A 23,672-nucleotide genomic window follows, 5' to 3' on the forward strand; every position below is an offset into this window, starting at 1 on the left:
ACATGATCAAAAACATACATATTTAACAGCACTGAAATTCAAGTAACAGATATATAATATGATGTAAGCATAATACTAATGAAATATTTAATAAGCACACAGTTGGAACATTCAAGTAACATTCCTATGATACTAATGCTTTTCTATAATACTCCTTACCATATAGCTGAGGAGCCAAATGCAGATATATAGATGGGGGCAAGATGCGTGGTACAGATTCAGTTGGGATAAATAAATGGGTGGCTAAACTAAACTCCTTTGTACATTTAATCAAGATAAAGGAACTGGTCTAAGTTACAGTGTGTGTAGCAAGCTAGTCCAGGTGCAGAATGGGTGTATAGTCGGTCACCCTATGTATTAAAGGCTTGGGAGAAGAACCAGGCTTTCACCTGTTTCTTGAAGTAGAGATAGTCTCAAGTTATACTTAGCCCCTCTAGGAGTAAATTCCAGAGCATGGGGGCTACTCCTGAGAAAGCTTGCTGACGGGTATCACGTACAATTTTTTTAGATCAAGGTACAGATAGTGATGATCCTTGAGAGGATCTTACAGGTCTTGAAGGTGTGTAAAGGGCTAACTTATTCTTTATGTACTCTGGCCCATTTTTTTCTGAGGACCTTGAAAATCAAACATAAGGTTTTTTTGTTTTTGTTTTTTTAATTTAGCCCTGTAAGGTACTGGTGGCCAATGTAGTTTTTGCAGGAAGAGTGCGATGAGGTCACACCATTTGCAGCCTTCTGTCGTGCTGCAGCATTCTGAAATAGTTGTAGCTAATTTTGGTTTGGTTTGACTAGAGTACAGGGCATTACGATAATCTAGTCATGATGTTATCATGGCCTGGACCACTGTGGTCAGACTCGTCTTTTCAATATATGGAGAGAGATTTCGTAGCTGCCATAGGTGATGGAGACAGTTTTTAAAGTTTGTTTGAATTTGTGGGATCAGAATTGAGTGATGTGTCTAGCAGTGTAACCCAAGATTCCTGACCTGCGATTTTAGGGGGAGTTCTTACTTCCCAATAGGTATTTTGAAGTCAGGTATTTGTCCACTTGTGTTAGGTACCCAAAGAATCTTTATTTTGCTTGGGTTCAGGCAGAGTTTGTTGTTGTTTGCCCATTTCTGAGTTGCAGTTAGGCAGGCAGACAGTTTACTCAGTGCTGTGGGTAGTTGCACATCATCAGATAGATGTAGAATTTTGTATGCACCGATCAAAGCAGCTCAGCCAGAGGCTTGAGGTAGATATGAAATAAAATAGGAGACAGTATGGATTCCTTTGGCACGCCACAATTTAGTGCCCAAGGTAATGATGTGCTACTGTTGAACTGAACTGATTGTTGTCTGCCTGACAAATAGGATTTGAACCATGTAAGTACTGTGCCATTGATACCTGTTTCTGCCAGTCTTGTACATAAGTAATGCCATACTGGGAAAAGACCAAAGGCCCATCAAGCCCAGCATCCTGTCCCCGACAGCGGCCAATCCACAGTGTCGAAGGAGACTGAGGAATCCAGCAACACTAGTTTCAAGGCAGATCCATGGTCAAGATTTCTGTGATCATCAAGAAGAGCACAAGAACTGGTTCTGTTCTGAAGCCAGATTGGCCTGGGTCTAGCCAATTACTTTCAATTATCCACTCATTGAAGTGAATGCAGACTATCTTTTCTATAAGTTTTTGCTAGGAAAGGAATATAGAGACTGAGCTTGTCCGGGTCGAGTGAGCTCTTTTTCAGGAGGGGGAGCACCACAGCTCTTTTTTGTAGTGTTGGCATCTGCTCTTCTACAAGAGAGGTGTTAACAATTTTTGTGGCCCTTTTAATTAGGCCTATTCTTGCTCATTGTACTATCTTTGCTGGGGAGGGATCAAGAGGGGCAGGTTGTAGGCCCAAGGCCTTTCAGGATTTTTTCAAGAACTTCCTCTGTGACCTGGTTGAATGAGTCCCAGATGGATGTGCATGGTGAGGAAGAGGGAGTGTTATCTTCATTAGCTGGTGGGAATTTTGATGGGACTATCTGTAGGTCTTGATGGAGACTTTTAATTTTGTTGGCAAAGTATGTGGTAAAATCGTTGCTGGTTAGTTGTGACTGGCAAGGCTGGTTCTGTTTTGGGGTTTGCAGTAGGCGGTTTACTGTTTTAAATAGTTGCTTGGTTGAATTTGTAGCTTGTTCTATATGTTGAGAGAAATACTGTTTTTTTTGGCTGCTGTTAAAGCCTGGCTGTACACTGCCATGTGTTTCTTACAGTTGAGCCTATCTTCCTCTAAGTGAGATTTTCGCCATTTTCTTTCAAATTGACGTCCTTGATGCTTAATGACCTGTAGTTCTGGGGAGAGCCATGGGGAACGTTGGTTTGTAGAACAAAGGACCTTCTTTAGAGGGGTCATTTTTTTTCTAATACCATTGCTAAGCATGCATTCCAGATTTCAAACTGTTCTGACACTGTCATCATCTTTCCATCTACATGGGGATAGGACAAGGCCCCTGGAAGTTATCAGCAGTTAAGATTTCTTGTGTCTTGGATTTCCTTCCAAACTTTGATTGGGCCCATCTGTTTTATGTGGTCCGTAATAGAAAATGTGAGTAGAAAGTGATCAGTACATGATAGGGGTGTTATCTCGATGCTACCAGCGTATTCAAAGGTGTCAACCCCTTTGCAGAACACCAAGTCTAGCATATGGCCCTTTTCATGGATTGGAGATTTGATCACATGAATGAATTCTAGAGCTGTCATTGTATCAAGGAAGGCAGCAGTAGTGGTGTCTGGAGTTTCAATGTATAGGTTAAAGTTGACCCATGATTACTAACCTAGAGTAGCTCAGGGTTAACTCAGTCACCAGACTCAACAGTTCTTGTACAGATGATGCATTGTTGCAAGGTACTCTGTAGACCATGAGCAGCCACACTGGTTCCTTATCTCCCAACTGGATTAGGAAGCATTCTGGCTCAGACAGGTGGAGGATGGAGACTCTGCGCAGTTTGATTGTCTCCTGGATCAGGACTGCTACCCCACCATCCCGCTTCCCTTGTATTGGTTGGTATTCTTAAGATGTCTAAGTGGTATTCACTGATGACATGGATCATAGAACATTTTTGTTGGCTGATCTGGCATTAACTATGTCCAAGTTCCCAAGTACTGGTCTGTTTCTTAAGATGTCTAAGTGGTATTACGTCAGATGAGGGCGGGCCCAGGAGGAAAGCAGAGACGCAAAGACTGGAGGCATCAGCTGTTCTTTCTGCCCGTGCAGCGCCTTCACACAGAGGTGAGAGGCGCTGCGCGGGCCGGTAAGGAGGAGGGGGGAGCGGCGGCGATGACCTCAGGGGGGCGGGGCACGGGGGCGGAGGATGGCGGGAGGCGGATCAGTGGTGAGAGAAGGAGAAGAGAGAGACAGGAAGGGAGGGGGGCCCGGCGCTGCAAAAGGTTTGATTTTTATTTTGAGTTTTCTTTTCATACAGGGAGAAGCGGGGAGCGGCGGCGACCTCGGGTGGGGGGGGGGGGGGCAAGGCCGTCCATACAGGACACTCCTGATCCTTTTTTGATGTTTGATAAGATTTTATATTGTATGCAGGGGAAAGCGGGGAGCCATGTGTTTGTGTTATTTTTATTTTTTGGTTTTGACGTTTATGCATGCGCAGAGCAGCCAGCATAACGCTTGGCTGCTCTGCGCATGCTTTAGGGGCCAATTACCGACGGGGATTACACCAATTTAATGTATCTTTAATGCATTGTACTTTACAGTACTGTACCGAACATTAAAGACTTGTTTTTTTGGTGCATTCTTCGTTTTTTAAAATTTAAGGACTTTTACGATTCACATTTTTTTACGAAAGGTTGATGCATCTGGGTCTAAGAGTTTTGCTTGTTGAGTTTGTGTCTTCTAGGCGGATGGGGGTGTCTATTGTTTGTTCTTCCCCAGATTACTGGAATGTGTGAAGATCTTTGGCCAAAGCACATTCTTGTTTAAAGTAGATAAGATTACAGAGCTCTCTAGCTATTCAGTATAACAAAAAGCCAGTTTCTTTGGCAGCAATTAACAATGGAGTGTTAATTACGCAGACAGTGGCTCCAACTAGTGGACCTTCAAAGGAATCCACATCTCTTTTGTGATCAGGAGACATAAGATCAAACAAACCAAATTGTAACTCAGGAACATGCTAGAAAAAAGAGACAAGTGCAGGAATATAAAAGACACATTCACACCCAGGACACATATACATTCAGACACACACCCCATCATACCTGCAGACCTTTTTCAGAGAGCTATTCCACACACATCCCCCTTCTCAGCTGTGACAGAAAGACAGACATTCACTGACAGACACGTAGAATCAGAGAGACAGACAGACTTGCTGAAGCAGCGCTGTAATATCTTCCTGCCCTAAAAGTCTGTAAGCCTTTTTCTAGGTAAAATACCTTTTTCCAAGCTACATCTGTGTGTTGTTTTATTGTGCTACAAACCCACTGCCCCTAAGAAGTGGACCTGGGACCACAGAAAGGAACCCAGAACCAGATGAAAGCCAAAGCTGACGTTTGACCTCTAGGGACCATAACTGACATCTGACAAAACACAGAATTTGCAGGAAAGGCCACAGCAAGGAGGAACAGTAAACTGTCATTCTTAGTCGACAGACAGGAGGAGCCCAGCCACACTGATGGGTAAAGTCATCCTAATGGCTTCTTGTGGTAGTACTTTTCCATAGTTCAGGGAAGCCTTTGAAAGTCTCTCATAAGAATGTGCAGGTAATTCCTCACTCTGTCCAGGTCTCCTCTTCTTTTCTCATCAGTCTTTTTTTTTCCTGCTCGTCACAGGTGACCATAAGGTCTCCTCACAGCTCACTTCAACAGACCATTTTATGTTTCAACAATTTTTATTGATGATTCAGCATGTTAAACACAGCCAACAAGCTCAATATACAACAAATTGATTATCAAACCCTACTTAAAACGAACAAGGTAATAAATTCCATCATCAAAGTTTTAACAATTTTCTCCCTTCCCCATCCAGACCTTTGCCCCCCCCCCCCCCCCCCCCCCCGGGTTTTTATGTTCATATCTGTTTGTTTCAACACTTTTATTGAAGGCAACAACAAGATAACAAAGCCCAAATTACTATATTAGCAACATGTCTCTCCATGTACTGAGTATAGCCAATACACTGGGCCTTTTGAGCCTTCATTTAACCTTTTAATAACCCCCCCCTCCCCACCCCTCAATCCACCATCCCACATCCAATTCTATTATCTCTACTGCTCCCATCCCCCCTGTCGCATAGACTTCCACCCTGGGCGGGCCCCTAAAGGCACCCAGGATGGTTGCACATGAAGCATTCCTTCCCCTCCTTCTCTACCCCAAAGTTAGCAGACCATTAAAAAAAAAAAAAAAAGAGGAAAAAACTGGGGGGGAAAAAGTAAAGATGCCTAACCCTGAAATCTCTCTGGGTCCTGATAAGGTAGCTGCAGATTTCTGACATCATGGTAGATGGCCCTATGTCTTCCCAAAAGGCCCAACTTCAGCGCCAGCAGAAATAAAATCTACTGCAGCCGGCCCTAAACCACCAGCAGAGCTACACGCCGTTGCAGTCATTCCTCTATACCTACTCCTCTCCGGGCAACTCCTTTATCCCAAATACCGACCACTGCCAGAAACAGGGCCAAGACAAGCATGTTACAAGCTCCCCCACTTCCTCCCACGCTGCCTCACATGCTGTTCCTGTTCCCAAGCCCCAGTAGCAGTCAGTGGTTTCAAGGGAGTCTGAACCGCAAGATAGCAAAAATATCAGCCACCTTTGCGTCGGGCACGTTCAGGGGCAGGCGAAGGATTAAATGCGATCCCCGGTTATATGGAGGAATACGGAGACACATATTGTAACAACAGTGCAGTCATGATAAGAAGCTTCAGATGCACGATTTAGATAAGTGATTGTTTATGTTCAAATGGTAGCTGCCTTATATTATTATATACATTGAGACAAAAGTAACAACAGTGAGGCAGTGATTACGTATTTAGGACTGGTTGGGCACAAGAATTTCTTACAGAAAAAATATATACAAAAATAATTGCACCAGTCTGATAGCACTTTTATTGGGATATGGCGTTTCTAATAAAATAAAAAATTAGAGCAACCCGATGAATGAGGTGCTACACCACTAAGCCACAGAAATATACTGTGAGTTAATTATAGTGGGAATATCTGAGGGTGCTCTTTAATAAAGAAGATAATGAAGAATAACATTAGTGGTAGGCAAATAGTTTTCTGGTTTTGATGAGTTAGTCAAAGTGTTAGGTGACATGAATAATTTGCAACCTTTACTCTCTGTTCTTCCCTGAAAAACACCTGGCTTACTTTTGCCTTTATTTGCTGCCTTTTTATCAGGGTGTCCTAACTTCCCTGTTTTGATAATATTCTTCAAAGATATCATTATTGGCTGTACCCCAGGTTCTAGTTTAAAAGCTGCTGTATTTCCATTTTACCCCAACTATCAAATCCAATATATCAAGCTGATTCAACAAATAAGCAGTGAACCAAAATAAATATATTTCCTTAGCAGCAGCAGATGAATCCAGAGACTTGTGGATTATGTCCATCTGCCAGCAGGTGGAGATAAAGAACACTGAACTGAAGTGTGCCTGTCACGGAACGCCTAGAGCTCACCTGGGGGGGGGGGGGGGGGGGGGGGGGTTAAACCTGAGGCCACCTAGAGGGTCTGTCCCAGCACTGCTCAGGCCCACTACCACCTGTACATGTGCTCTACTCTGGCATACCCTTCTCACACCTGATGGGTTATGCTTGCCTCTGGGCGAATCTCCCACCCGCAACTTAATTCCCCAGTGGTTTCTAAGGACACTGGGGCCACAATCCCAGGGTCCCACAGTTCTCAGAAAGCACCTACAGACCAAAACACAAATCACCAGGATTCTTAGTCCAGGGCAGCAGAGCCAATAAACTAATAGGTTTATTGTTAAAGTAAAACAGTGAACGTTTGAAAAAAGTACAGCAAGCAATAACAGATAACCAAAATAAGGATCAACATTAAAACTATCTAACACTTGTTACTACCTGGGTAGCATCTGGAGAGTTCAGGAAATATAGCTGCTCATGGGTTATAAAATATAACTGCTCACAGGGCCTCAGTGAAGTGATCTTTCTCTCTCCTCTCCCTATCTGAGACTACAGATTATCTCATAGGTTAGGCAGGGAAAAACTGTCACTTCTGTAACAGCTTTACAAAAAAGACAGTCGCCAAACAAGGGAAATGCACATGAAATAATATAGTTCTCAGGCTTGGAAACCCACTGTTTCGCCACAGTGCTACATAGATGGTCCTTGGATAATCGGTATGTTCTTTCTCACTGTCTCCAGCTGACAGTGGACAGGCTCTCACAAGCTCCTGTTCTCATCTTCAGTTTTCGCTCCTGTTCTAAGTTCTCCTGGTTCAGTAGAGCTTGGGGGCGTTTAGGCTGCTTGGTGCCTTCTGTAGGGGTACACCTGGTGGTGCCAGGTCCCCCACCCCCCCACCCCTTCCTCTCTCTTCGCTTCTTCTTCCTCACAGTACTTGGAAAAAAAAAAGGAGGAGGAAAACCCATCTTTCCTCACTTGTTGTTTCTGGGGAAGTCTACAAATGGTTTACTTCATTTTTGTCTCAACGGTCTTTTCAAGTCTTTTCAAGTCCATACAGCATCTTCTGTGTCGATGACAAAGTCCTTTTGCTACTCTCATCCAGTCACTAGGGATCTCTGCATACTATTACGCAGATGACATTCTTCGTATTTATCCTACCCCAGCTATTCTAACCCCCCCCCCCAGGGGCGATCACCCCTCTTCAGACGTGTCTGGATGCAGTTGCCAACTGGTTAAGGGACCACTGTTTATTCCTCAACACGGTCAAAACGGTGACTTGGTGGTTCACTGGTTTCTCCATGCCTCCATCTCAGTCTCTCAACCTAATCAGCACACAAATTACCCCATCACAAGTTTCAGATATTTGGGAATTATATGGGACTCTGCCCTCTTTCAAACCACAGCTGTCCAAGACATGTTTCTTCCTTTTGCGGTAACTCCAAGCTGTTTGTCACTACTTCAGCTTTAAAGGTTATCATTCATTACTATTCTCTTTCTTCAGTTCCCGATTAGACTACTGTAACATTGTGTATGCAGGTATACAGCAATCATCATTGAAAAAATTACAAACTCTACAAAACACTGCAATCAGACTATATTATGTTACGCCTGCCGTTCAGATCACACCACCCTTCTATTGAAGCAGCACCACTGGTTACCTATCAAGCAACACATTACAAATAGCAATTCTAACTTTCATGCTTGGTGTTCCAGATTATCTTGCTCGCCTCACGATCACCTATTCCCTTTCCCACCTTCTTCGTTCCCTAAATGATCACCGCTTGACCCTTCCTGGTCCTAAAATGGCTCACTATGAAGCCACTAGGAACAGTGACTTTTTCTTTCTTGCCCCCCATGTATGCAACAACCTTCCTCTTTCCCTCCTCTCTGAACCCCCTTCAAGACTTTTAAATCTTCCTTGAAGGCTTGGCTATTCAAGCAGGCTTTTGAGAGACCAGGTTGATTGGCTAGTTGGGCACACTCAGCAGGGGGAGCTCTTAACCTTCAACTCCCCCTCCCCCATTCTATCTCCCTCCCTCAATTATTTTCTATTCTGGTGTGGCTGTTGAACTTTCCTATTAAAACAATGGAGTTCTTTTCCAATTTCTTTTGTTTTTAGTCTGTACACCGCTCTGTATTGCTTTGTCAGCTAGAGTGCCATCCTTCATTACCAAAGCTCTGCAGTTGCTGAATATTGCGTCTCCTGAGGCTCTCTCACCGTCTTCATTTAAATCTAAGGTGACCAGTACTAAGAATCCTCTGAAATTTTTTCCGGTTCACGAGGTATGCAGGAGTTAATCTCTGTGTCGTGGTCCACTCCAGATTCTGTACTCAGGGTGGCGAGGGCTATATCAAAGCTCAAGGATCCTAGGGTGCATAGAGAACCTCCACAAAACCAGGACTGCGACACCGCGGGTTTCAATTTTCTTTCCTCAGGGACTCGGGTTAAAGCTGTCGTCTGCACCGTCTTCCTCTGTTAAACAAGCTGCAAGACGTTCCTGTTCACTGTGGTAGCTTTTATAGGCACTCCTCTCAAGGCTTCGAACCGGAAATCACTCTATTGACGTCACTACATGGAAGAGAAGGGTTTTTTGTATATACCAACTTTATTAGGCCAGGGCACATATTGTTGAAACTTTTTATTTTTTTTATTAAAAGAACAAACACTTCTTCCATGTAGTGACGTCAATAGAGTGATTTCCAGTTCAAAGCCTTGAGAGGACTGCCTATAAAAGCTACCACAGTGAATAACAGGAACATCTTGCAGCTTGTTTAACAGAGGAAGACGGTGCGGACGACAGCTTTAACCTTTAACCCGAGTCCCTGAGGAAAGAAAATTGAAACCCACGTGTCGCAATCGTGGTTTTGTGGAGGTTATTGATTTATTTGTACCAGAGACAGAGGGATTTTTTTTCGTTATCCAAGGGTGCATAGAGAGGCATAGTCAGCAGAAGAAAGAAGGTGTTAAAATTCCTATACATCATTGGTGAGGCCCCACTTGGAGTATTGTGTACAGTTTTGAAAGCAGTATCTCGCTAATGACATAAAAAGACTTGAAACAGTTCAAAGGAACGTGACAAAAATACTATAGGGTTTGTTCTAAAAGACGAATGAGACGAGACTTGACGACTTGGATATTTATACCTTAGAGCAGGGCTACTCAATTCTGGCCCCCAAGGTCCACAATCAGGCCAGGTTTTCAGGATATCCAAAATGAATATGCATGAGAGAGATTTATATACCAAGGAGGCAGTTAGCATATCTGGGTTTAAAAAACATTTGGACAAATTCCTGGAGGGAAAAATCCATAGTCTGCTATTGAGACAGACATGGGAAGCAACTGCTTGCTCTGGGCTTTTGTAGTATGGAGTGTTGCCACAATTTGGGTTTCTGCCAGGTACTTGTGACCTGGCTTGGCCACTATTTGAAAAACAGGATACTGGGCTAGATGGACCTTTGGTCTGACCCAGTATGGCTACTCTTATGTTATGCCCTAGAGGAAAGGAGGGACGAGGGACATATGGTACAGACGTTTAAATAATTGAAAGGTATAAATGTATAAACGTATTTTTTTTTTTTTTTTTTTAGAGATGGGGAAACGGTAGAACTAGAAGATGTAAATTGAGGTTGAAATATGGTAGTCTTAGGACATATATGAAGTACATGTGCCAAATATTATAATACTTATTAGATAAATTAAGAGCATCAGTAGTGATGGAAAGGAAAGATCATAGGACTTAACTATGGGATGGACCCTCATAATAATGTCCAGAACGTTAGTGACATACGTTTGTGCTCCCTGAATGCATAAGAATAGCCATACTGGGTCATACCAATGGTCCATCTAGCCCAGTATCCTGCTTCCAGCAGTGCTAATCCAGGTTGCAAGTACCTGGCAGAAACCCAATTAGTAGCAGCATTCCATGCTACCAATCCCGGGGCAAGCAGTTGCTTCCCTCATGTCCATCTAAATAACAGACTATGGACGTTTCCTCCAGGAACTTATCCAAACCTTTTTTAAATCCAGATACATTAACTGCTGTTACCACATCCTCCTGCAATGAGTTCCAGAGCTTAACTATTCTTTGAGAGAAAAAATATTTCCTCCTATATGTCTTTAAAGTATTTCCATATAATTTCATTGAGTGTCCTACTTTTTGAAAGAGTGAAAAATCGATTCACTTTTATCCGTTCTACACTACTCAGGATTTTGTAGAACTCAATAATATTCCACCTCAGCTGTCTCTTTTCTAAGCTGAAGAGCCCTAACCACTGTAGCCTTTCCTCATAGAAGTTCAATCCCCTTTATCATTTTGGTTGCTCTTCTTTAAGCCTTTTCTAATTCTGCTAGTGATTATACTATAAATAACTAGAAAAACTCTAGTGAGAAATTCATACAATAAGGATTCAAAAGAAGGAAAAAATCTAACAATATAAAAATAAATCAGTATTTATCTGAAGCAGTCCTGTGAACAAATACATTCAGTAACACCCAATGCCAGTGGTGCTCAAATCTTCAAAAGCATAGCACTCAAGCAAAGAAGCGTTTCGACAGTACCCCGCCTGCTTCCAGGGCTTAACACTTTTGAGGGTTCTAACCGGTACTGAACACAATCATGCAGTGCAGAAATCCTCCCAGCACGAATAGTGCTTAAATGTACCACAATCTGAGCTGATGAACTTTGTAAACTCCGGTAGGTATAATAAACGCACTCCTTTGCACCAACTTCTTGTCATTGTCTGTTATATCATCTTCACTGGACAACTACAGTGGGAGACTCTGCAGTCACCCATCGGTTTGGTTTCCTTACCTCATTTATTGACCAGAGAAAGCAGAGTTTCTTACCTGCTACAGCTAAGACGATTGAGGAGAGGGGGAAGGGACCTGGGTTTAGTGTTGGAATGCTCATACTCTTTCAAAGGCTTTCCTGAGCTATGGGAAAAATACCATCATGAGCCATCGGGATGACATCACACATCAGTGTTAAAGCATCCCCTTGCTGTCTCAGGGAGCCCTCTTTATAAATAAGCGGCTCTGCTTTACTTGAGGATGGAGTTGAGAAACTGAAAGACTTGAGAATAGGTGGCATAGAAAGGATGGGATTTTGTGGAGTTGCTGGTGAGCTCATTGTCAGGTCATGAGACATGGGTCAGTGACAAGTTGAAACTTGACATGAAAAGGCTGGAAAGGATTTGTTTTGGCAGCAAAGACTTTGTTTTGTTTTCAGCTTTCGGACAGCCCTGGGGAAGAGGAACTGCTGAGCCATAAATCTGCCCAGAAAGGTAAGCTCTTGGAAATGGTAGATAAGGAAACACATAGGACTTTGCACAGCACTAAAGGAAATAATCTTTAGGATCTGCTCTTCAGGATTACCTTTGCTGTGTCAGCACAGTTCAGTATTTAATATCACATGTTACATAGTCCTGAATCAGTTTGGTCTATTGATAACAGTATATACAAAGCAACCAGCTATTGCATGATGGTAAGAACCTGTTGTCCCTGTATTTAGTTTACTAGATTTTCTCTGAAACAGTTTCTTTCACTGGTAAACATCTGTTCCTTAACTATCTGGAGATGAGTTGTTTCATCTGCTGGGAATAGATCCATAGGGCTAACACAAATTTCATGTCAAGGCCTAGCTATGTTACAGAGACTATTTCTTCCCCACTCTCCATTCTTGTCATCTAGATAAAGGCCTGCACGTGGAGGTACGCGTTAACAAGGAATGGTTCACAGGTCGTGTGACTACTGTTGAGCTGGGCAAGCATGCCGTGCGCTGGAAAGTGAAGTTTGATTACGTCCCAACAGACACAACACCTAGGGATCGCTGGTAATGAGCACCACCACCACTTATATAACCGCGAACTGTCACCAGTAACTAGAACTACTGCTAATCAGTAACTGATCTTTAGTAATCGGAACTACTATTACTAACCAGTAGCTTAGTACTAGTAGTAAGAGTTGCTCACTGATCTCTGGTAGACGAAAATAGCAGTAACAAAGAATTAGCAAACACAGACTTTCAAATCATAGGGGTATAAAATACTGAAGAAATCAGTTTAGTATAAATTGTAATCTTGATCCCATTAAGGCAAACACAAATGCATAATTCAAAATAAAGTGCTAAGCTACAATTTAAATGGCCAAATAGATGAGAAAAATATTTTGTAGCAAGTGATATACGTCTTTGAAACAATAAATCTTTTAGAAATACTGAATTTCTTAGCACATTCTATGATTTTAAAAATGCTGTTACATTTTCAGTTTGTACCATAACATAATGCCACGGGTAGGGTCTAGTAGATGGACAGACACTAGGCAGCCCTGCCTCACGCTCTCTCCACATTTTCCCATCTCATTCCTCTCTTTGTGCTCATAGGCATTGATACAGGAACACGAGATGACCAGTGCGATCCAGCCCCCCCCCCCCCCCCCAACCCATGGACACATAGAAAATTTGTTAGCACTACTTTAGTTTTTGCTTCCTTTGCCTCTACAACCTTTCTCTCCTGTGCTGGGCTGGTGGTTGTACTATGTGCCTGTTGGCACAGCAAATTCCAGTGGCAAAGCGACTTCTCCTCTAATCCTCTTTCCAACTTCTACAGCTTTCTGACCCTACCTTGGGCACCACATGGCTTTGGTTACCATTAAGTACTGCAGCCATAGAGTGGGCAAAGGAAGGACAGGAGAGAATGCAGAGGTGAAGATGGAATGGAATTTGAAGATAGCATCAGAGCTGAGAGATGGGGGGGGGGGGGGGGGACACAATAAGGCAGGGAGAAAAGCATGTTAGTAAAAAAAAAAAAAAAGGGGGTGTGTGCGCAAGAGCGTGGTGGGATAAAGGAAGGAGGAAAGGAAATGGGCAAGTTGAGGTGAAGAGATTGCTGGGATGCAAGAGTATTTTGGGGGGGGGGGGGTAGGGTCAGGGTTGCAGAGGGTATTGGAGAACTGTAGGAAAGAGGAGCTACCAGTAAAAGTACTCAGCAGAGGTGAAGTGTATGAGAGCCAGAGAGAGGAGAAATTATCACAGTTAACTCTGCAATTAAATGCATTAGTTATTAATTGTGATTTTAAAAAAATTACTCTTGTTGCAGCATCTCCTGTCTCCTCCAGACTCCTCTTCTGCTGTCTTCCACTCCTGACTTCCATCAATCTGACATCTCCCCCCCCCCCCCCACCCCAACAGTCTTGTGTTGGTCCCCGGCAGCAGCAGTGTTGCACATAATCTGCCTGCAGCTGAGTCCAAAGCTTTCCCTCTGGCCCATTCTGCTGCTTCTGACATCATTTTGGGTTAGAGGGAAAGCTTCGGACTCGGCCGCAGGCAGCATATATGCAATGCTGCTACTGCCAGGGTCCAACAGAAGACCACCTTTAAGGTAGACTGGTAGGGAGGGGGGGAGGGAAGGTAGATGCGGAACCATAGATTGGGGCAGAGGAGTGAGCTGCAGACCCGCAAGCAGAACTGGAGGGGCCACCGATGGAAGCTATGGCCAAGACGGTGAGCTCCAGCATCCACAAAAAGAGCGTGATGCTGCTCGCCACAAAGTTGTGTTGCTGCTTGTGAAGGGAAGGGAGAGAGAAGTGCTGGACAATGTTTGTTTATTTAAAATTTTGATGAACTGCCATATTTTGGACAAGCCAAGTGGTATTCAGGCATAAACTAAAACCAGTAACAGAGAAAATTAACTTCAAAATAAAATAGGGTACTGCACAGTCACAGGAGAGTAAAAGTCCAATCAGACAGAATAAAAATGCAAACACTTAAGGACATAATGAGACATATTGTCAAAGCACTTAGCCTTCCAAAGTTCCATAGAAACCTATGAAACTTTGGAAGGCTAAGTGCTTTGAAAATATGCCTCAATGTGTTCTGCTGCAGTCTGTCTGCCTGCTAGAGCTAAGTAGGCTTAGTGCCAGGGTGAAGTAATGTTTTTTTAAATTGGTTTCAAATGTGCTTTTAAATTGTTTGTTTGTAGGAGGTTTCCAAAGGCAAATTATTCCATAGAAAGGGTACTAAGAAAAGGAAGGTGCAGTTTCTTGTTGACTCCCAGTGGAAGGACTAATCAAAGAGAGGGAAGAAGACCTGGGGGAAGAGGAGAGGGAGGGAAAAGAGAAAGGGAGATATGTTGGATGTGAGAGGAAGGGAGGTGGTCCCTTAGGGAAAGGTAGGGGGATGGAGTTTGATATACTGCTTTTCTGTAGTTAATAATCAAAACGGTTTACATATTGTATACAGGTACTTATTTTCTACGTATAGCAGTAGAGGGTAAAGTGACAGCCCACATCCACAAGGAGCTGTACTGAGAAATAAATAAAATAAATAACTGATGTGAAAATAAGTAACTTACCTTCTCCGAGGACAAGCAGGCTGCTTGTTCTCACTGATGGGTGACGTCCACGGCAGCCCCTCCAATCGGAAACTTCTCTAGCAAAGTCCTTTGCTAGTCCTCGCGCGCCCGCGCGCACCGCGCATGTGCGGCCGTCTTCCCGCCCGAAACCGGCTCGAGCCGGCCAGTCTTCTTTTGTCCGCACTCGGTACGGTCGTGTTTTCGCCGTGTCGAGCCCCGGAAAGTCGACCTCGCGCGTCCAAATTTATTTTGACGTGTTTTTTCTTCGGAAAAGTCTTTCAAGTGTCGGGAAGTGCTCCGGAAACCCCCCCCCCCCCCCCGGGTTTCGTGTTAATCCTCCCCGTACTTCCAGCTTTTTGCCCCGATAAGTTTTCTTTCGTCGTCGGGGTAGGCCTCTTTTCGGCCTCGGTCGAGATTTTCTCCCTTACAAATTTTTTGGTGCTCTTTTTCCGTCATTTCGGACTTTGATTTCGCCGGTGCGATTTTTCCGCCCATGACATCGAAGCCTTCCAGCGGCTTCAAGAAGTGCACCCAGTGCGCCCGGGTTATCTCGCTCACTGATCGACACTCGTCGTGTCTTCAGTGTCTGGGGGCCGAGCACCGCCCTCAGAACTGCAGTCTGTGTTCCCTGCTTCAAAGGCGGACTCAGGTAGCGAGACTAGCCCAGTGGAACGTGTTGTTCTCGGGCTCTTCGTCGGCATCGGCACCGGGATCTTCGAGTGCATCGACGTCGTCAGCGTCCAGACCATCTTCCTCGGCCGCCCCTGCATCGAGCGCATCGAGGCATCGGGCCTCTGCATCGGCGCCGAGACATCGGATAGCTGCATTGACGTCGGTGGTACCGGGACCTCGTCTGCTGATGTCGTCGGACGGTGGTGCATCGTCAGGAGTGCAGGTGAGGGCTGTCCATTCCCCTGCTGGTGGCGGTGAGCCTTCGGGTGGGTCTCCTCCTACCCTGAGGGCTCCTGCGGTACAGCCCCCCCGAGACCGACCTCCTTCGGCCTCGGCCCCGAGGAAGCGACGGGTGGATTCTACGTCCTCCTCGTCGGTGCCGGGGAGCTCCGGTGACATGCTTCGGAAGAAATCGAAGAAGCATCGACACCGGTCGCCTCCCCGCGTCGGCACCGAGAGCTCTGGGTCGCCGAGGGAGTCGGCACCCAGCAGGCATCGGCACCGAGAGGACCGCTCACCCTCTGTTCAAGAGGTGTCGATGCGCTCCACTCTGGACAGCCCGGAACAGCCTCCTCGCCCGGAACAGGTTCTGACGTCGACGCCTGCATCGACCTCTTTGCCTTTCTCTGCAGCCGCTCTGAACGAGAGCCTCCGGGCCGTTCTCCCAGAGATTCTGGGAGAGCTGTTGCGCCCTACCCCTCCGGTACCGGCGGTGCTTGCGCCTCCGGTACCGTCGAGCGTGGCGCCGGCTGGCCCATCGCCCGGGGTGAGGTCCCCGACGTCCGGTATCGACTGCGGCCACCTCCCAGGAGGGCTCCCCGACTACGTCGGCGGAGGGAGCTTCGCCGATGCGGGCCAGGGAGTCTACCTCTCGACGCCCCCCATCGTGGACGTGGCTCCACTGAGTCGAGCCGGGCGAGGTTGCAGACACAGGTTCGTGAACTTGTGTCTGACACCGAGGGTGAGGCCTCGTGGGAGGAAGAAGAAGACCCCAGATATTTCTCTGACGAGGAGTCTGAGGGTCTTCCTTCTGATCCCACTCCCTCTCCTGAAAGACAGCTTTCTCCTCCTGAGAGTCTGTCTTTCGCTTCCTTTGTCCGGGAGATGTCTACGGCCATCCCCTTCCCGGTGGTTGTGGAGGACGAGCCCAGGGCTGAAATGTTTGAGCTCCTGGACTATCCTTCTCCACCTAAGGAAGCGTCCACTGTTCCCTTGCACCATATCCTAAAAAAGACATTGCTTGCGAACTGGACAAAACCTCTAACTAATCCCCACATCCCCAAGAAGATCGAGTCCCAGTACCGGATCCATGGGGACCCAGATCTGATGCGCACCCAGTTGCCTCATGATTCTGGAGTTGTGGATCTGGCCCTAAAGAAGGCTAAGAGTTCTAGGGAGCATGCTTCGGCGCCCCCGGGCAAGGACTCTAGAACCTTAGACTCCTTTGGGAGGAAGGCCTACCATTCCTCTATGCTCGTGGCCAAAATCCAGTCTTACCAGCTCTACACGAGCATACACATGCGGAACAATGTGCGGCAGTTGGCGGGCTTGGTTGATGCTCTTCCCCCTGAGCAAGCCAAGCCTTTTCAGGAGGTGGTCAGGCAGCTGAAGGCGTGCAGAAAATTCCTGGCCAGAGGGGTGTATGACACCTTTGATGTTGCGTCCAGGGCCGCTGCTCAAGGTGTGGTGATGCGCAGGCTCTCATGGCTGCGTGCCGCCGACCTGGAGAATAGACTCCAGCAGCGGATTGCGGACTCGCCTTGCCGTGCGGACAACATTTTTGGAGAGAAAGTCGAACAGGTGGTAGAGTCTCTCCACCAGCGGGACACCGCATTCGACAAGTTCTCCCGCCGGCAGCCTTCAGCATCTACCTCTACAGGTAGAAGATTTTTCGGGGGAAGGAAGACTGTTCCCTACTTTTCTGGTAAGCGTAGGTACAATCCTCCTTCTCGACAGCCTGCGGCCCAGGCTAAGCCCCAGCGCGCTCGCTCTCGTCAGCAGCGTGCGCCTCAGCCAGGCCCCTCGGCTCCCCAGCAAAAGCAAGGGGCGAGCTTTTGACTGGCTCCAGCAGAGCATAGCCGACATCCAAGTGTCAGTGCCGGGCGACCTACCAGTCGGGGGGAGGTTGAAAGCTTTTCACCAAAGGTGGCCTCTAATAACCTCCGACCAGTGGGTTCTCCAAATAGTCCGGCAAGGATACACCCTCAATTTGGCCTCAAAACCTCCAAATTGTCCACCGGGAGCTCAGTCTTACAGCTTCCAGCACAAGCAGGTACTTGCAGAGGAACTCTCCGCCCTTCTCAGCGCCAATGCGGTCGAGCCCGTGCCATCCGGGCAAGAAGGGCTGGGATTCTATTCCAGGTACTTCCTTGTGGAAAAGAAAACAGGGGGGATGCGTCCCATCCTAGACCTAAGGGCCCTGAACAAATATCTCGTAAAAGAAAAGTTCAGGATGCTTTCCCTGGGCACCCTTCTCCCCATGATTCAGCAAAACGATTGGCTATGCTCTCTGGACTTGAAGGATGCCTACACACACATCCCGATACTGCCAGCTCACAGACAGTATCTGCGATTTCAGTTGGGCACACGCCACTTCCAGTACTGTGTGCTACCCTTTGGGCTCGCCTCTGCGCCCAGGGTGTTCACAAAGTGCCTAGCTGTGGTAGCAGCGGCACTTCGCAGGCTGGGGGTGCACGTGTTCCCATATCTCGACGATTGGCTGGTGAAGAACACATCCGAGGCAGGAGCCCTGCAGTCCATGCAGATGACTATTCGCCTCCTGGAGCTACTGGGGTTTGTGATAAATTATCCAAAGTCCCATCTTCTCCCAGTGCAGAAACTCGAATTCATAGGAGCTCTGCTGGATTCTCGGACGGCTCGCGCCTATCTCCCAGAGACGAGGGCCAACAACTTGTTGTCCCTCGTCTCGCGGGTGCGAGCGTCCCAGCAGATCACAGCTCGGCAGATGTTGAGATTGCTGGGCCACATGGCCTCCACAGTTCATGTGACTCCCATGGCCCGTCTTCACATGAGATCTGCTCAATGGACCCTAGCCTCCCAGTGGTATCAGGCTGCTGGGGGTCTAGAAGACGTGATCCACCTGTCCACGAGTTTTCTCGAATCCCTGTATTGGTGGACAATCTGGTCCAATTTGACTCTGGGATGTCCTTTCCAAATTCCTCAGCCACAAAAAGTGCTGACAACGGATGCGTCTCTCCTGGGATGGGGAGCTCATGTCGATGGGCTTCACGCCCAAGGAAGCTGGTCCCTCCAGGAACGCGGTCTACAGATCAATCTCCTGGAGTTGCGAGCGATCTGGAACGCTCTGAAGGCTTTCAGAGATCGGCTGTCCCATCAAATTATCCAAATTCAGACAGACAACCAGGTTGCCATGTACTATGTCAACAAGCAGGGGGGCACCGGATCTCGCCCCCTGTGTCAGGAAGCCGTCAGCATGTGGCTCTGGGCTCGCCGTCTCGGCATGGTGCTCCAAGCCACATATCTGGCAGGCGTAAACAACAGTCTGGCCGACAGACTGAGCCGGATTATGCAACCTCACGAGTGGTCGCTCAACTCCAGAGTGGTGCGCCAGATCTTCCAAGCGTGGGGCACCCCCTTGGTGGATCTCTTCGCATCTCGAGTGAACCACAAAGTCCCTCAGTTCTGTTCCAGGCTTCAGGCCCACGGCAGACTGGCATCGGATGCCTTCCTCCTGGATTGGGGGGAGGGCCTGCTGTATGCTTATCCTCCCATTCCTCTGGTGGGGAAGACTTTGTTGAAACTCAAGCAAGACCGAGGCACCATGATTCTGATTGCTCCTTTTTGGCCGCGTCAGATCTGGTTCCCTCTTCTTCTGGAGTTATCCTCCGAAGAACCGTGGAGATTGGAGTGTTTTCCGACCTTCATCACGCAGGACGAAGGGGCTCTTCTGCATCCCAGCCTCCGGTCCCTGGCTCTCACGGCCTGGATGTTGAGAGCGTAGACTTTGCCTCTTTGGGTCTGTCAGAGGGTGTCTCCCGCGTCTTGCTTGCTTCCAGGAAAGATTCCACTAAGAGGAGTTACTTCTTTCTGTGGAGGAGGTTTGCCGTCTGGTGTGACAGCAAGGCCCTAGCTCCTCGCTCTTGTCCTACACAGACCCTGCTTGAATACCTTCTGCACTTGTCTGAGTCTGGTCTTAAGACCAACTCTGTAAGAGTTCACCTTAGCGCGATCAGTGCATACCATTACCATGTGGAAGGTAAGCCGATCTCAGGACAGCCTTTAGTTGTTCGCTTCATGAGAGGTTTGCTTTTGTCAAAGCCCCCTGTCAAGCCTCCTACAGTGTCATGGGATCTCAATGTCGTTCTCTCCCAGCTGATGAAACCTCCTTTTGAGCCACTGAATTCCTGCCATCTGAAGTACTTGACCTGGAAGGTCATTTTCTTGGTGGCAGTTACTTCAGCTCGTAGAGTCAGTGAGCTTCAGGCCCTGGTAGCCCAGGCCCCTTACACCAAATTTCATCATAACAGAGTAGTCCTCCGCACTCACCCTAAGTTCTTGCCAAAGGTCGTGTCGGAGTTCCATCTGAACCAGTCAATTGTCTTGCCAACATTCTTTCCCCGTCCTCATTCCTGCCCTGCTGAACGTCAGCTGCATACATTGGACTGCAAGAGAGCATTGGCCTTCTACCTGGAGCGGACACAGCCCCACAGACAGTCCGCCCAATTGTTTGTTTCTTTTGATCCCAATAGGAGGGGAGTGGCTGTAAGGAAACGCACCATATCCAATTGGCTAGCAGATTGCATTTCCTTCACTTACGCCCAGGCGGGGCTGGCTCTTGAGGGTCATGTCACGGCTCATAATGTTAGAGCCATGGCTGCGTCGGTAGCCCACTTGAAGTCAGCCTCTATTGAAGAAATTTGCAAAGCTGCGACGTGGTCATCTGTCCACACATTCACATCTCATTACTGTCTGCAGCAGGATACCCGACGCGACAGTCGGTTCGGGCAGTCAGTTCTTCAGAACCTGTTTGGGCTTTAGGATCCAACTCCACCCCCCGAGGGCCCTGTTTGTTCTGTTCCAGGCTGCACTCTCAGTTAGTTGGTAAATTTTTTAGGTCAATCTCAGTTATGTCCTCGCCGTTGCGAGGCCCAATTGACCATGGTTCTTGTTTTGAGTGAGCCTGGGGGCTAGGGATACCCCATCAGTGAGAACAAGCAGCCTGCTTGTCCTCGGAGAAAGCGAATGCTACATACCTGTAGAAGGTATTCTCCGAGGACAGCAGGCTGATTGTTCTCACAAACCCGCCCGCCTCCCCTTTGGAGTTGTGTCTTCCCTTGAAGTGTATTGTCTTGCTACATACTGGACTGGCTGGCTCGAGCCGGTTTCGGGCGGGAAGACGGCCGCGCATGCGCGGTGCGCGCGGGCGCGCGAGGACTAGCAAAGGACTTTGCTAGAGAAGTTTCCGATTGGAGGGGCTGCCGTGGATGTCACCCATCAGTGAGAACAATCAGCCTGCTGTCCTCGGAGAATACCTTCTACAGGTATGTAGCATTCGCTTTCTCCGAGGACAAGCAGGCTGCTTGTTCTCACAAATGGGTGACGTCCACGGCAGCTCCTCCGATCGGAGATCTTCCTAGCATCAGAACTTGCTAGTTCTCGCGCGCACCCGCGATGCGCGCATGCGCGGTCGTCTTCCCGGCCGAAATCGCTCGTGTTCGCTAGTCTTTTTTCCGCGGCTCGGGACGGCTGTTTTTTCGGTCGCTCCGCGCCCCTTGGAGATCCCTCGCGATTCGCATTTTTTTCGCTAAAAATTTCTACTTTTTCCTTTATCTCTAGTGTTGGCCCGTAAGTTTTCTTTCGTGGTCGATTGCGGCTTCCACAAGATTGCTATCTTCCACAAGACCACTTTATCGACCAGTACAAGGAACAGAGGACAAAGACTTTGTAAGCTCTGCTGTATAAGGTGTTCTGTGCAGCACTTGCTCTTCAGTATTTCTGTTTTCCAGCAAGTGGTGACAGGCATACTGTGCAGTGGTTTTTGAACCACTGTGGTGCGGCTCTAGGGCCCAGTGGGGAAAACTTGGTGCCCAGTTGAGTGGGGACAGCTGAGTGGAATCCAGGATCCAGATGAGAGCACCATACACTGGGAAATACCTAGATTCTTTCTCTCTTTCATGTTTGTGGACCCAAGATGCTGGCCTCCACTCCTTCACCACCCACTTCCCCCAGATATCGGGTAAATTAAAAAAAATAATAATCCAAAGGGAAAGGAAGACTTTCAGCAGCTTTGTTGCCTTAGAGATACCATCTGGAGGGCTTCGGCACCCAGTTGGAGAGGAGAGGGGATTGGGTGATCACAGCTGTTAGTCTCGGCATTTCTCTTCAAGGCTGGCTATATTAGGAGTGACAGTGAGTGGGCTGCAAGCAGGGTGTTGCTGTAGCAGTGGGAAGAAGATGGAGGCCTGGTTGAAGTGTGCCATGTGCTGCTGTTGCTGCAGTGGCCATGGGGGCAGTGGGCCACTCAGAGCATGTGACAGGGAAGACAGAGGTGTGCTTGGTAGTTTGCTGGATACTCTGTTGTCTTTGGTTACTCTGTCAAGAGTTATGTGACCAAGGGCTTCTTCATAAAATAGTAACATAATAAATGACAGCAGAGAAAGAACATTCCATAGCAGCAGTCTAGACTGATGCGTTATGCTCGCCTACCAGCGGATGGAGGCTGAGAACACCTGACTTTGAAATTGAATAAGATCCCTGTGTAGGTCCTTGTCAGCCAGTATGTTCTCGGTCTGCAGTAGATCATGGACGTGCAGTCTGAACTGGAAAATAATAAACAGCATAAGGAATGTCAAGTCAAATGCAAAGCACTTATAAGGAAGGCAAAGAGAGACTTTGGAAAAAAAGATTGCATTGGAGGCAAAAACACATAGTAAAACTTTTTTAGGTATATTAAAAGCAAGAAGCTGGCATAAGATTCGGTTGGACCGCTGGATGACCGAGGGGTAAAAGGGGCAATCAGGAAAGACAAAGCCATAGTGGAGAGATGAAATAAATTCTTTACTTTAGTCTTCACCGAGGAAGATTTGGGAGAGATACCGGTGCCAGAAATGGTATTCAAAGTTGACGAGTCGGAGAACTGTAAACCTGGAGGATGTAATGGGGCAATTTGACAAACTGAAGAATAGCAAATCTCCTGGACCGGATGGTTTTCATTCCAGAGTACTGATAGAATTGAAAGATGAACTTGCGGAACTATTAGTAATATGTAATTTCTTATCGAGCATGGTTCCGGAAGATTGGAGGGTAGCCAATGTAACGCCGATTTTTAAAAGTTCCAGAGGAGATCTGGGAAATTGTAGAGTGGTGAGCCTGACGTCAATGCCGGGCAAAATGGTAGAGACTATTATAAAGAATAAAATTCAAAGGATGATTTAATGAGACAAAGCCAACATGGATTTAGTGAAGGGAAATGTTGCCTCACCAATCTATTACATTTCTTTGAAGGGGTGAACGAACATGTGGATAAAGGTGAGCCGGTTGATATCGTGTATCTGGATTTTCAAAAGGCGTTTGTCAAAATACCTCACGAAAGACTCCAGAGGAAATTGGATAGTCATGGGATAGGAGGTAGTGCCCTATTATGGATTAAAAATTGGTCAGTTTTCTCAATGAAGAAGAGTAGATAGTGGGGTTTCACAGGGGTCTGTGCTGGGACCGCTGCTTTTTTAACATTTTTATAAATGATCTAGAGATGGGAGTAACTAGTGAGGTAATTACATGTGCTGACGACACAAAGTTATTCAAAGTTGTTAATTTGCAAGATGATTGTGAAAGATTACAAGAGGACCTTACGAGACTGAGAGACTGGTTGTCTAAATGGCAGATGACGGTTAATGTGAGCAAGTGCAAAGTGATGCATGTGGGAAAGAGGAACCCGAACTATAGCTACGTAATGCAAGGTTCTATGTTAGGAGGCACCAACCAAGAAAAATGGATCTAGGCGTCGTCGTCTGAAACCCTCTGTTCAGTGTGCTGTGGCGGCTAAGAAAGCAAATAGA

The 23,672-nt window shown here is 46.9% G+C and overlaps 1 protein-coding gene across 2 annotated transcripts in view; it reads left to right on the forward strand.

The window, feature by feature from the left end:
- The window catches only part of MORC2 (MORC family CW-type zinc finger 2), a 155,164-nt gene that overhangs the window by 95,917 nt on the left and 35,575 nt on the right, over window positions 1-23,672 (forward strand). For both annotated transcript variants that reach the window (XM_030217895.1, XM_030217896.1), the window contains exons 22-23: window positions 11,841-11,895; window positions 12,302-12,443. In XM_030217895.1, the coding sequence (XP_030073755.1) occupies window positions 11,841-11,895; window positions 12,302-12,443 (197 nt within the window). The remainder of the gene's footprint in view (window positions 1-11,840; window positions 11,896-12,301; window positions 12,444-23,672) is intronic.

The sequence above is a fragment of the Microcaecilia unicolor genome, chromosome 11 (genome assembly GCF_901765095.1).
Source record: "Microcaecilia unicolor chromosome 11, aMicUni1.1, whole genome shotgun sequence".
Classification (NCBI taxonomy): domain Eukaryota; kingdom Metazoa; phylum Chordata; class Amphibia; order Gymnophiona; family Siphonopidae; genus Microcaecilia; species Microcaecilia unicolor.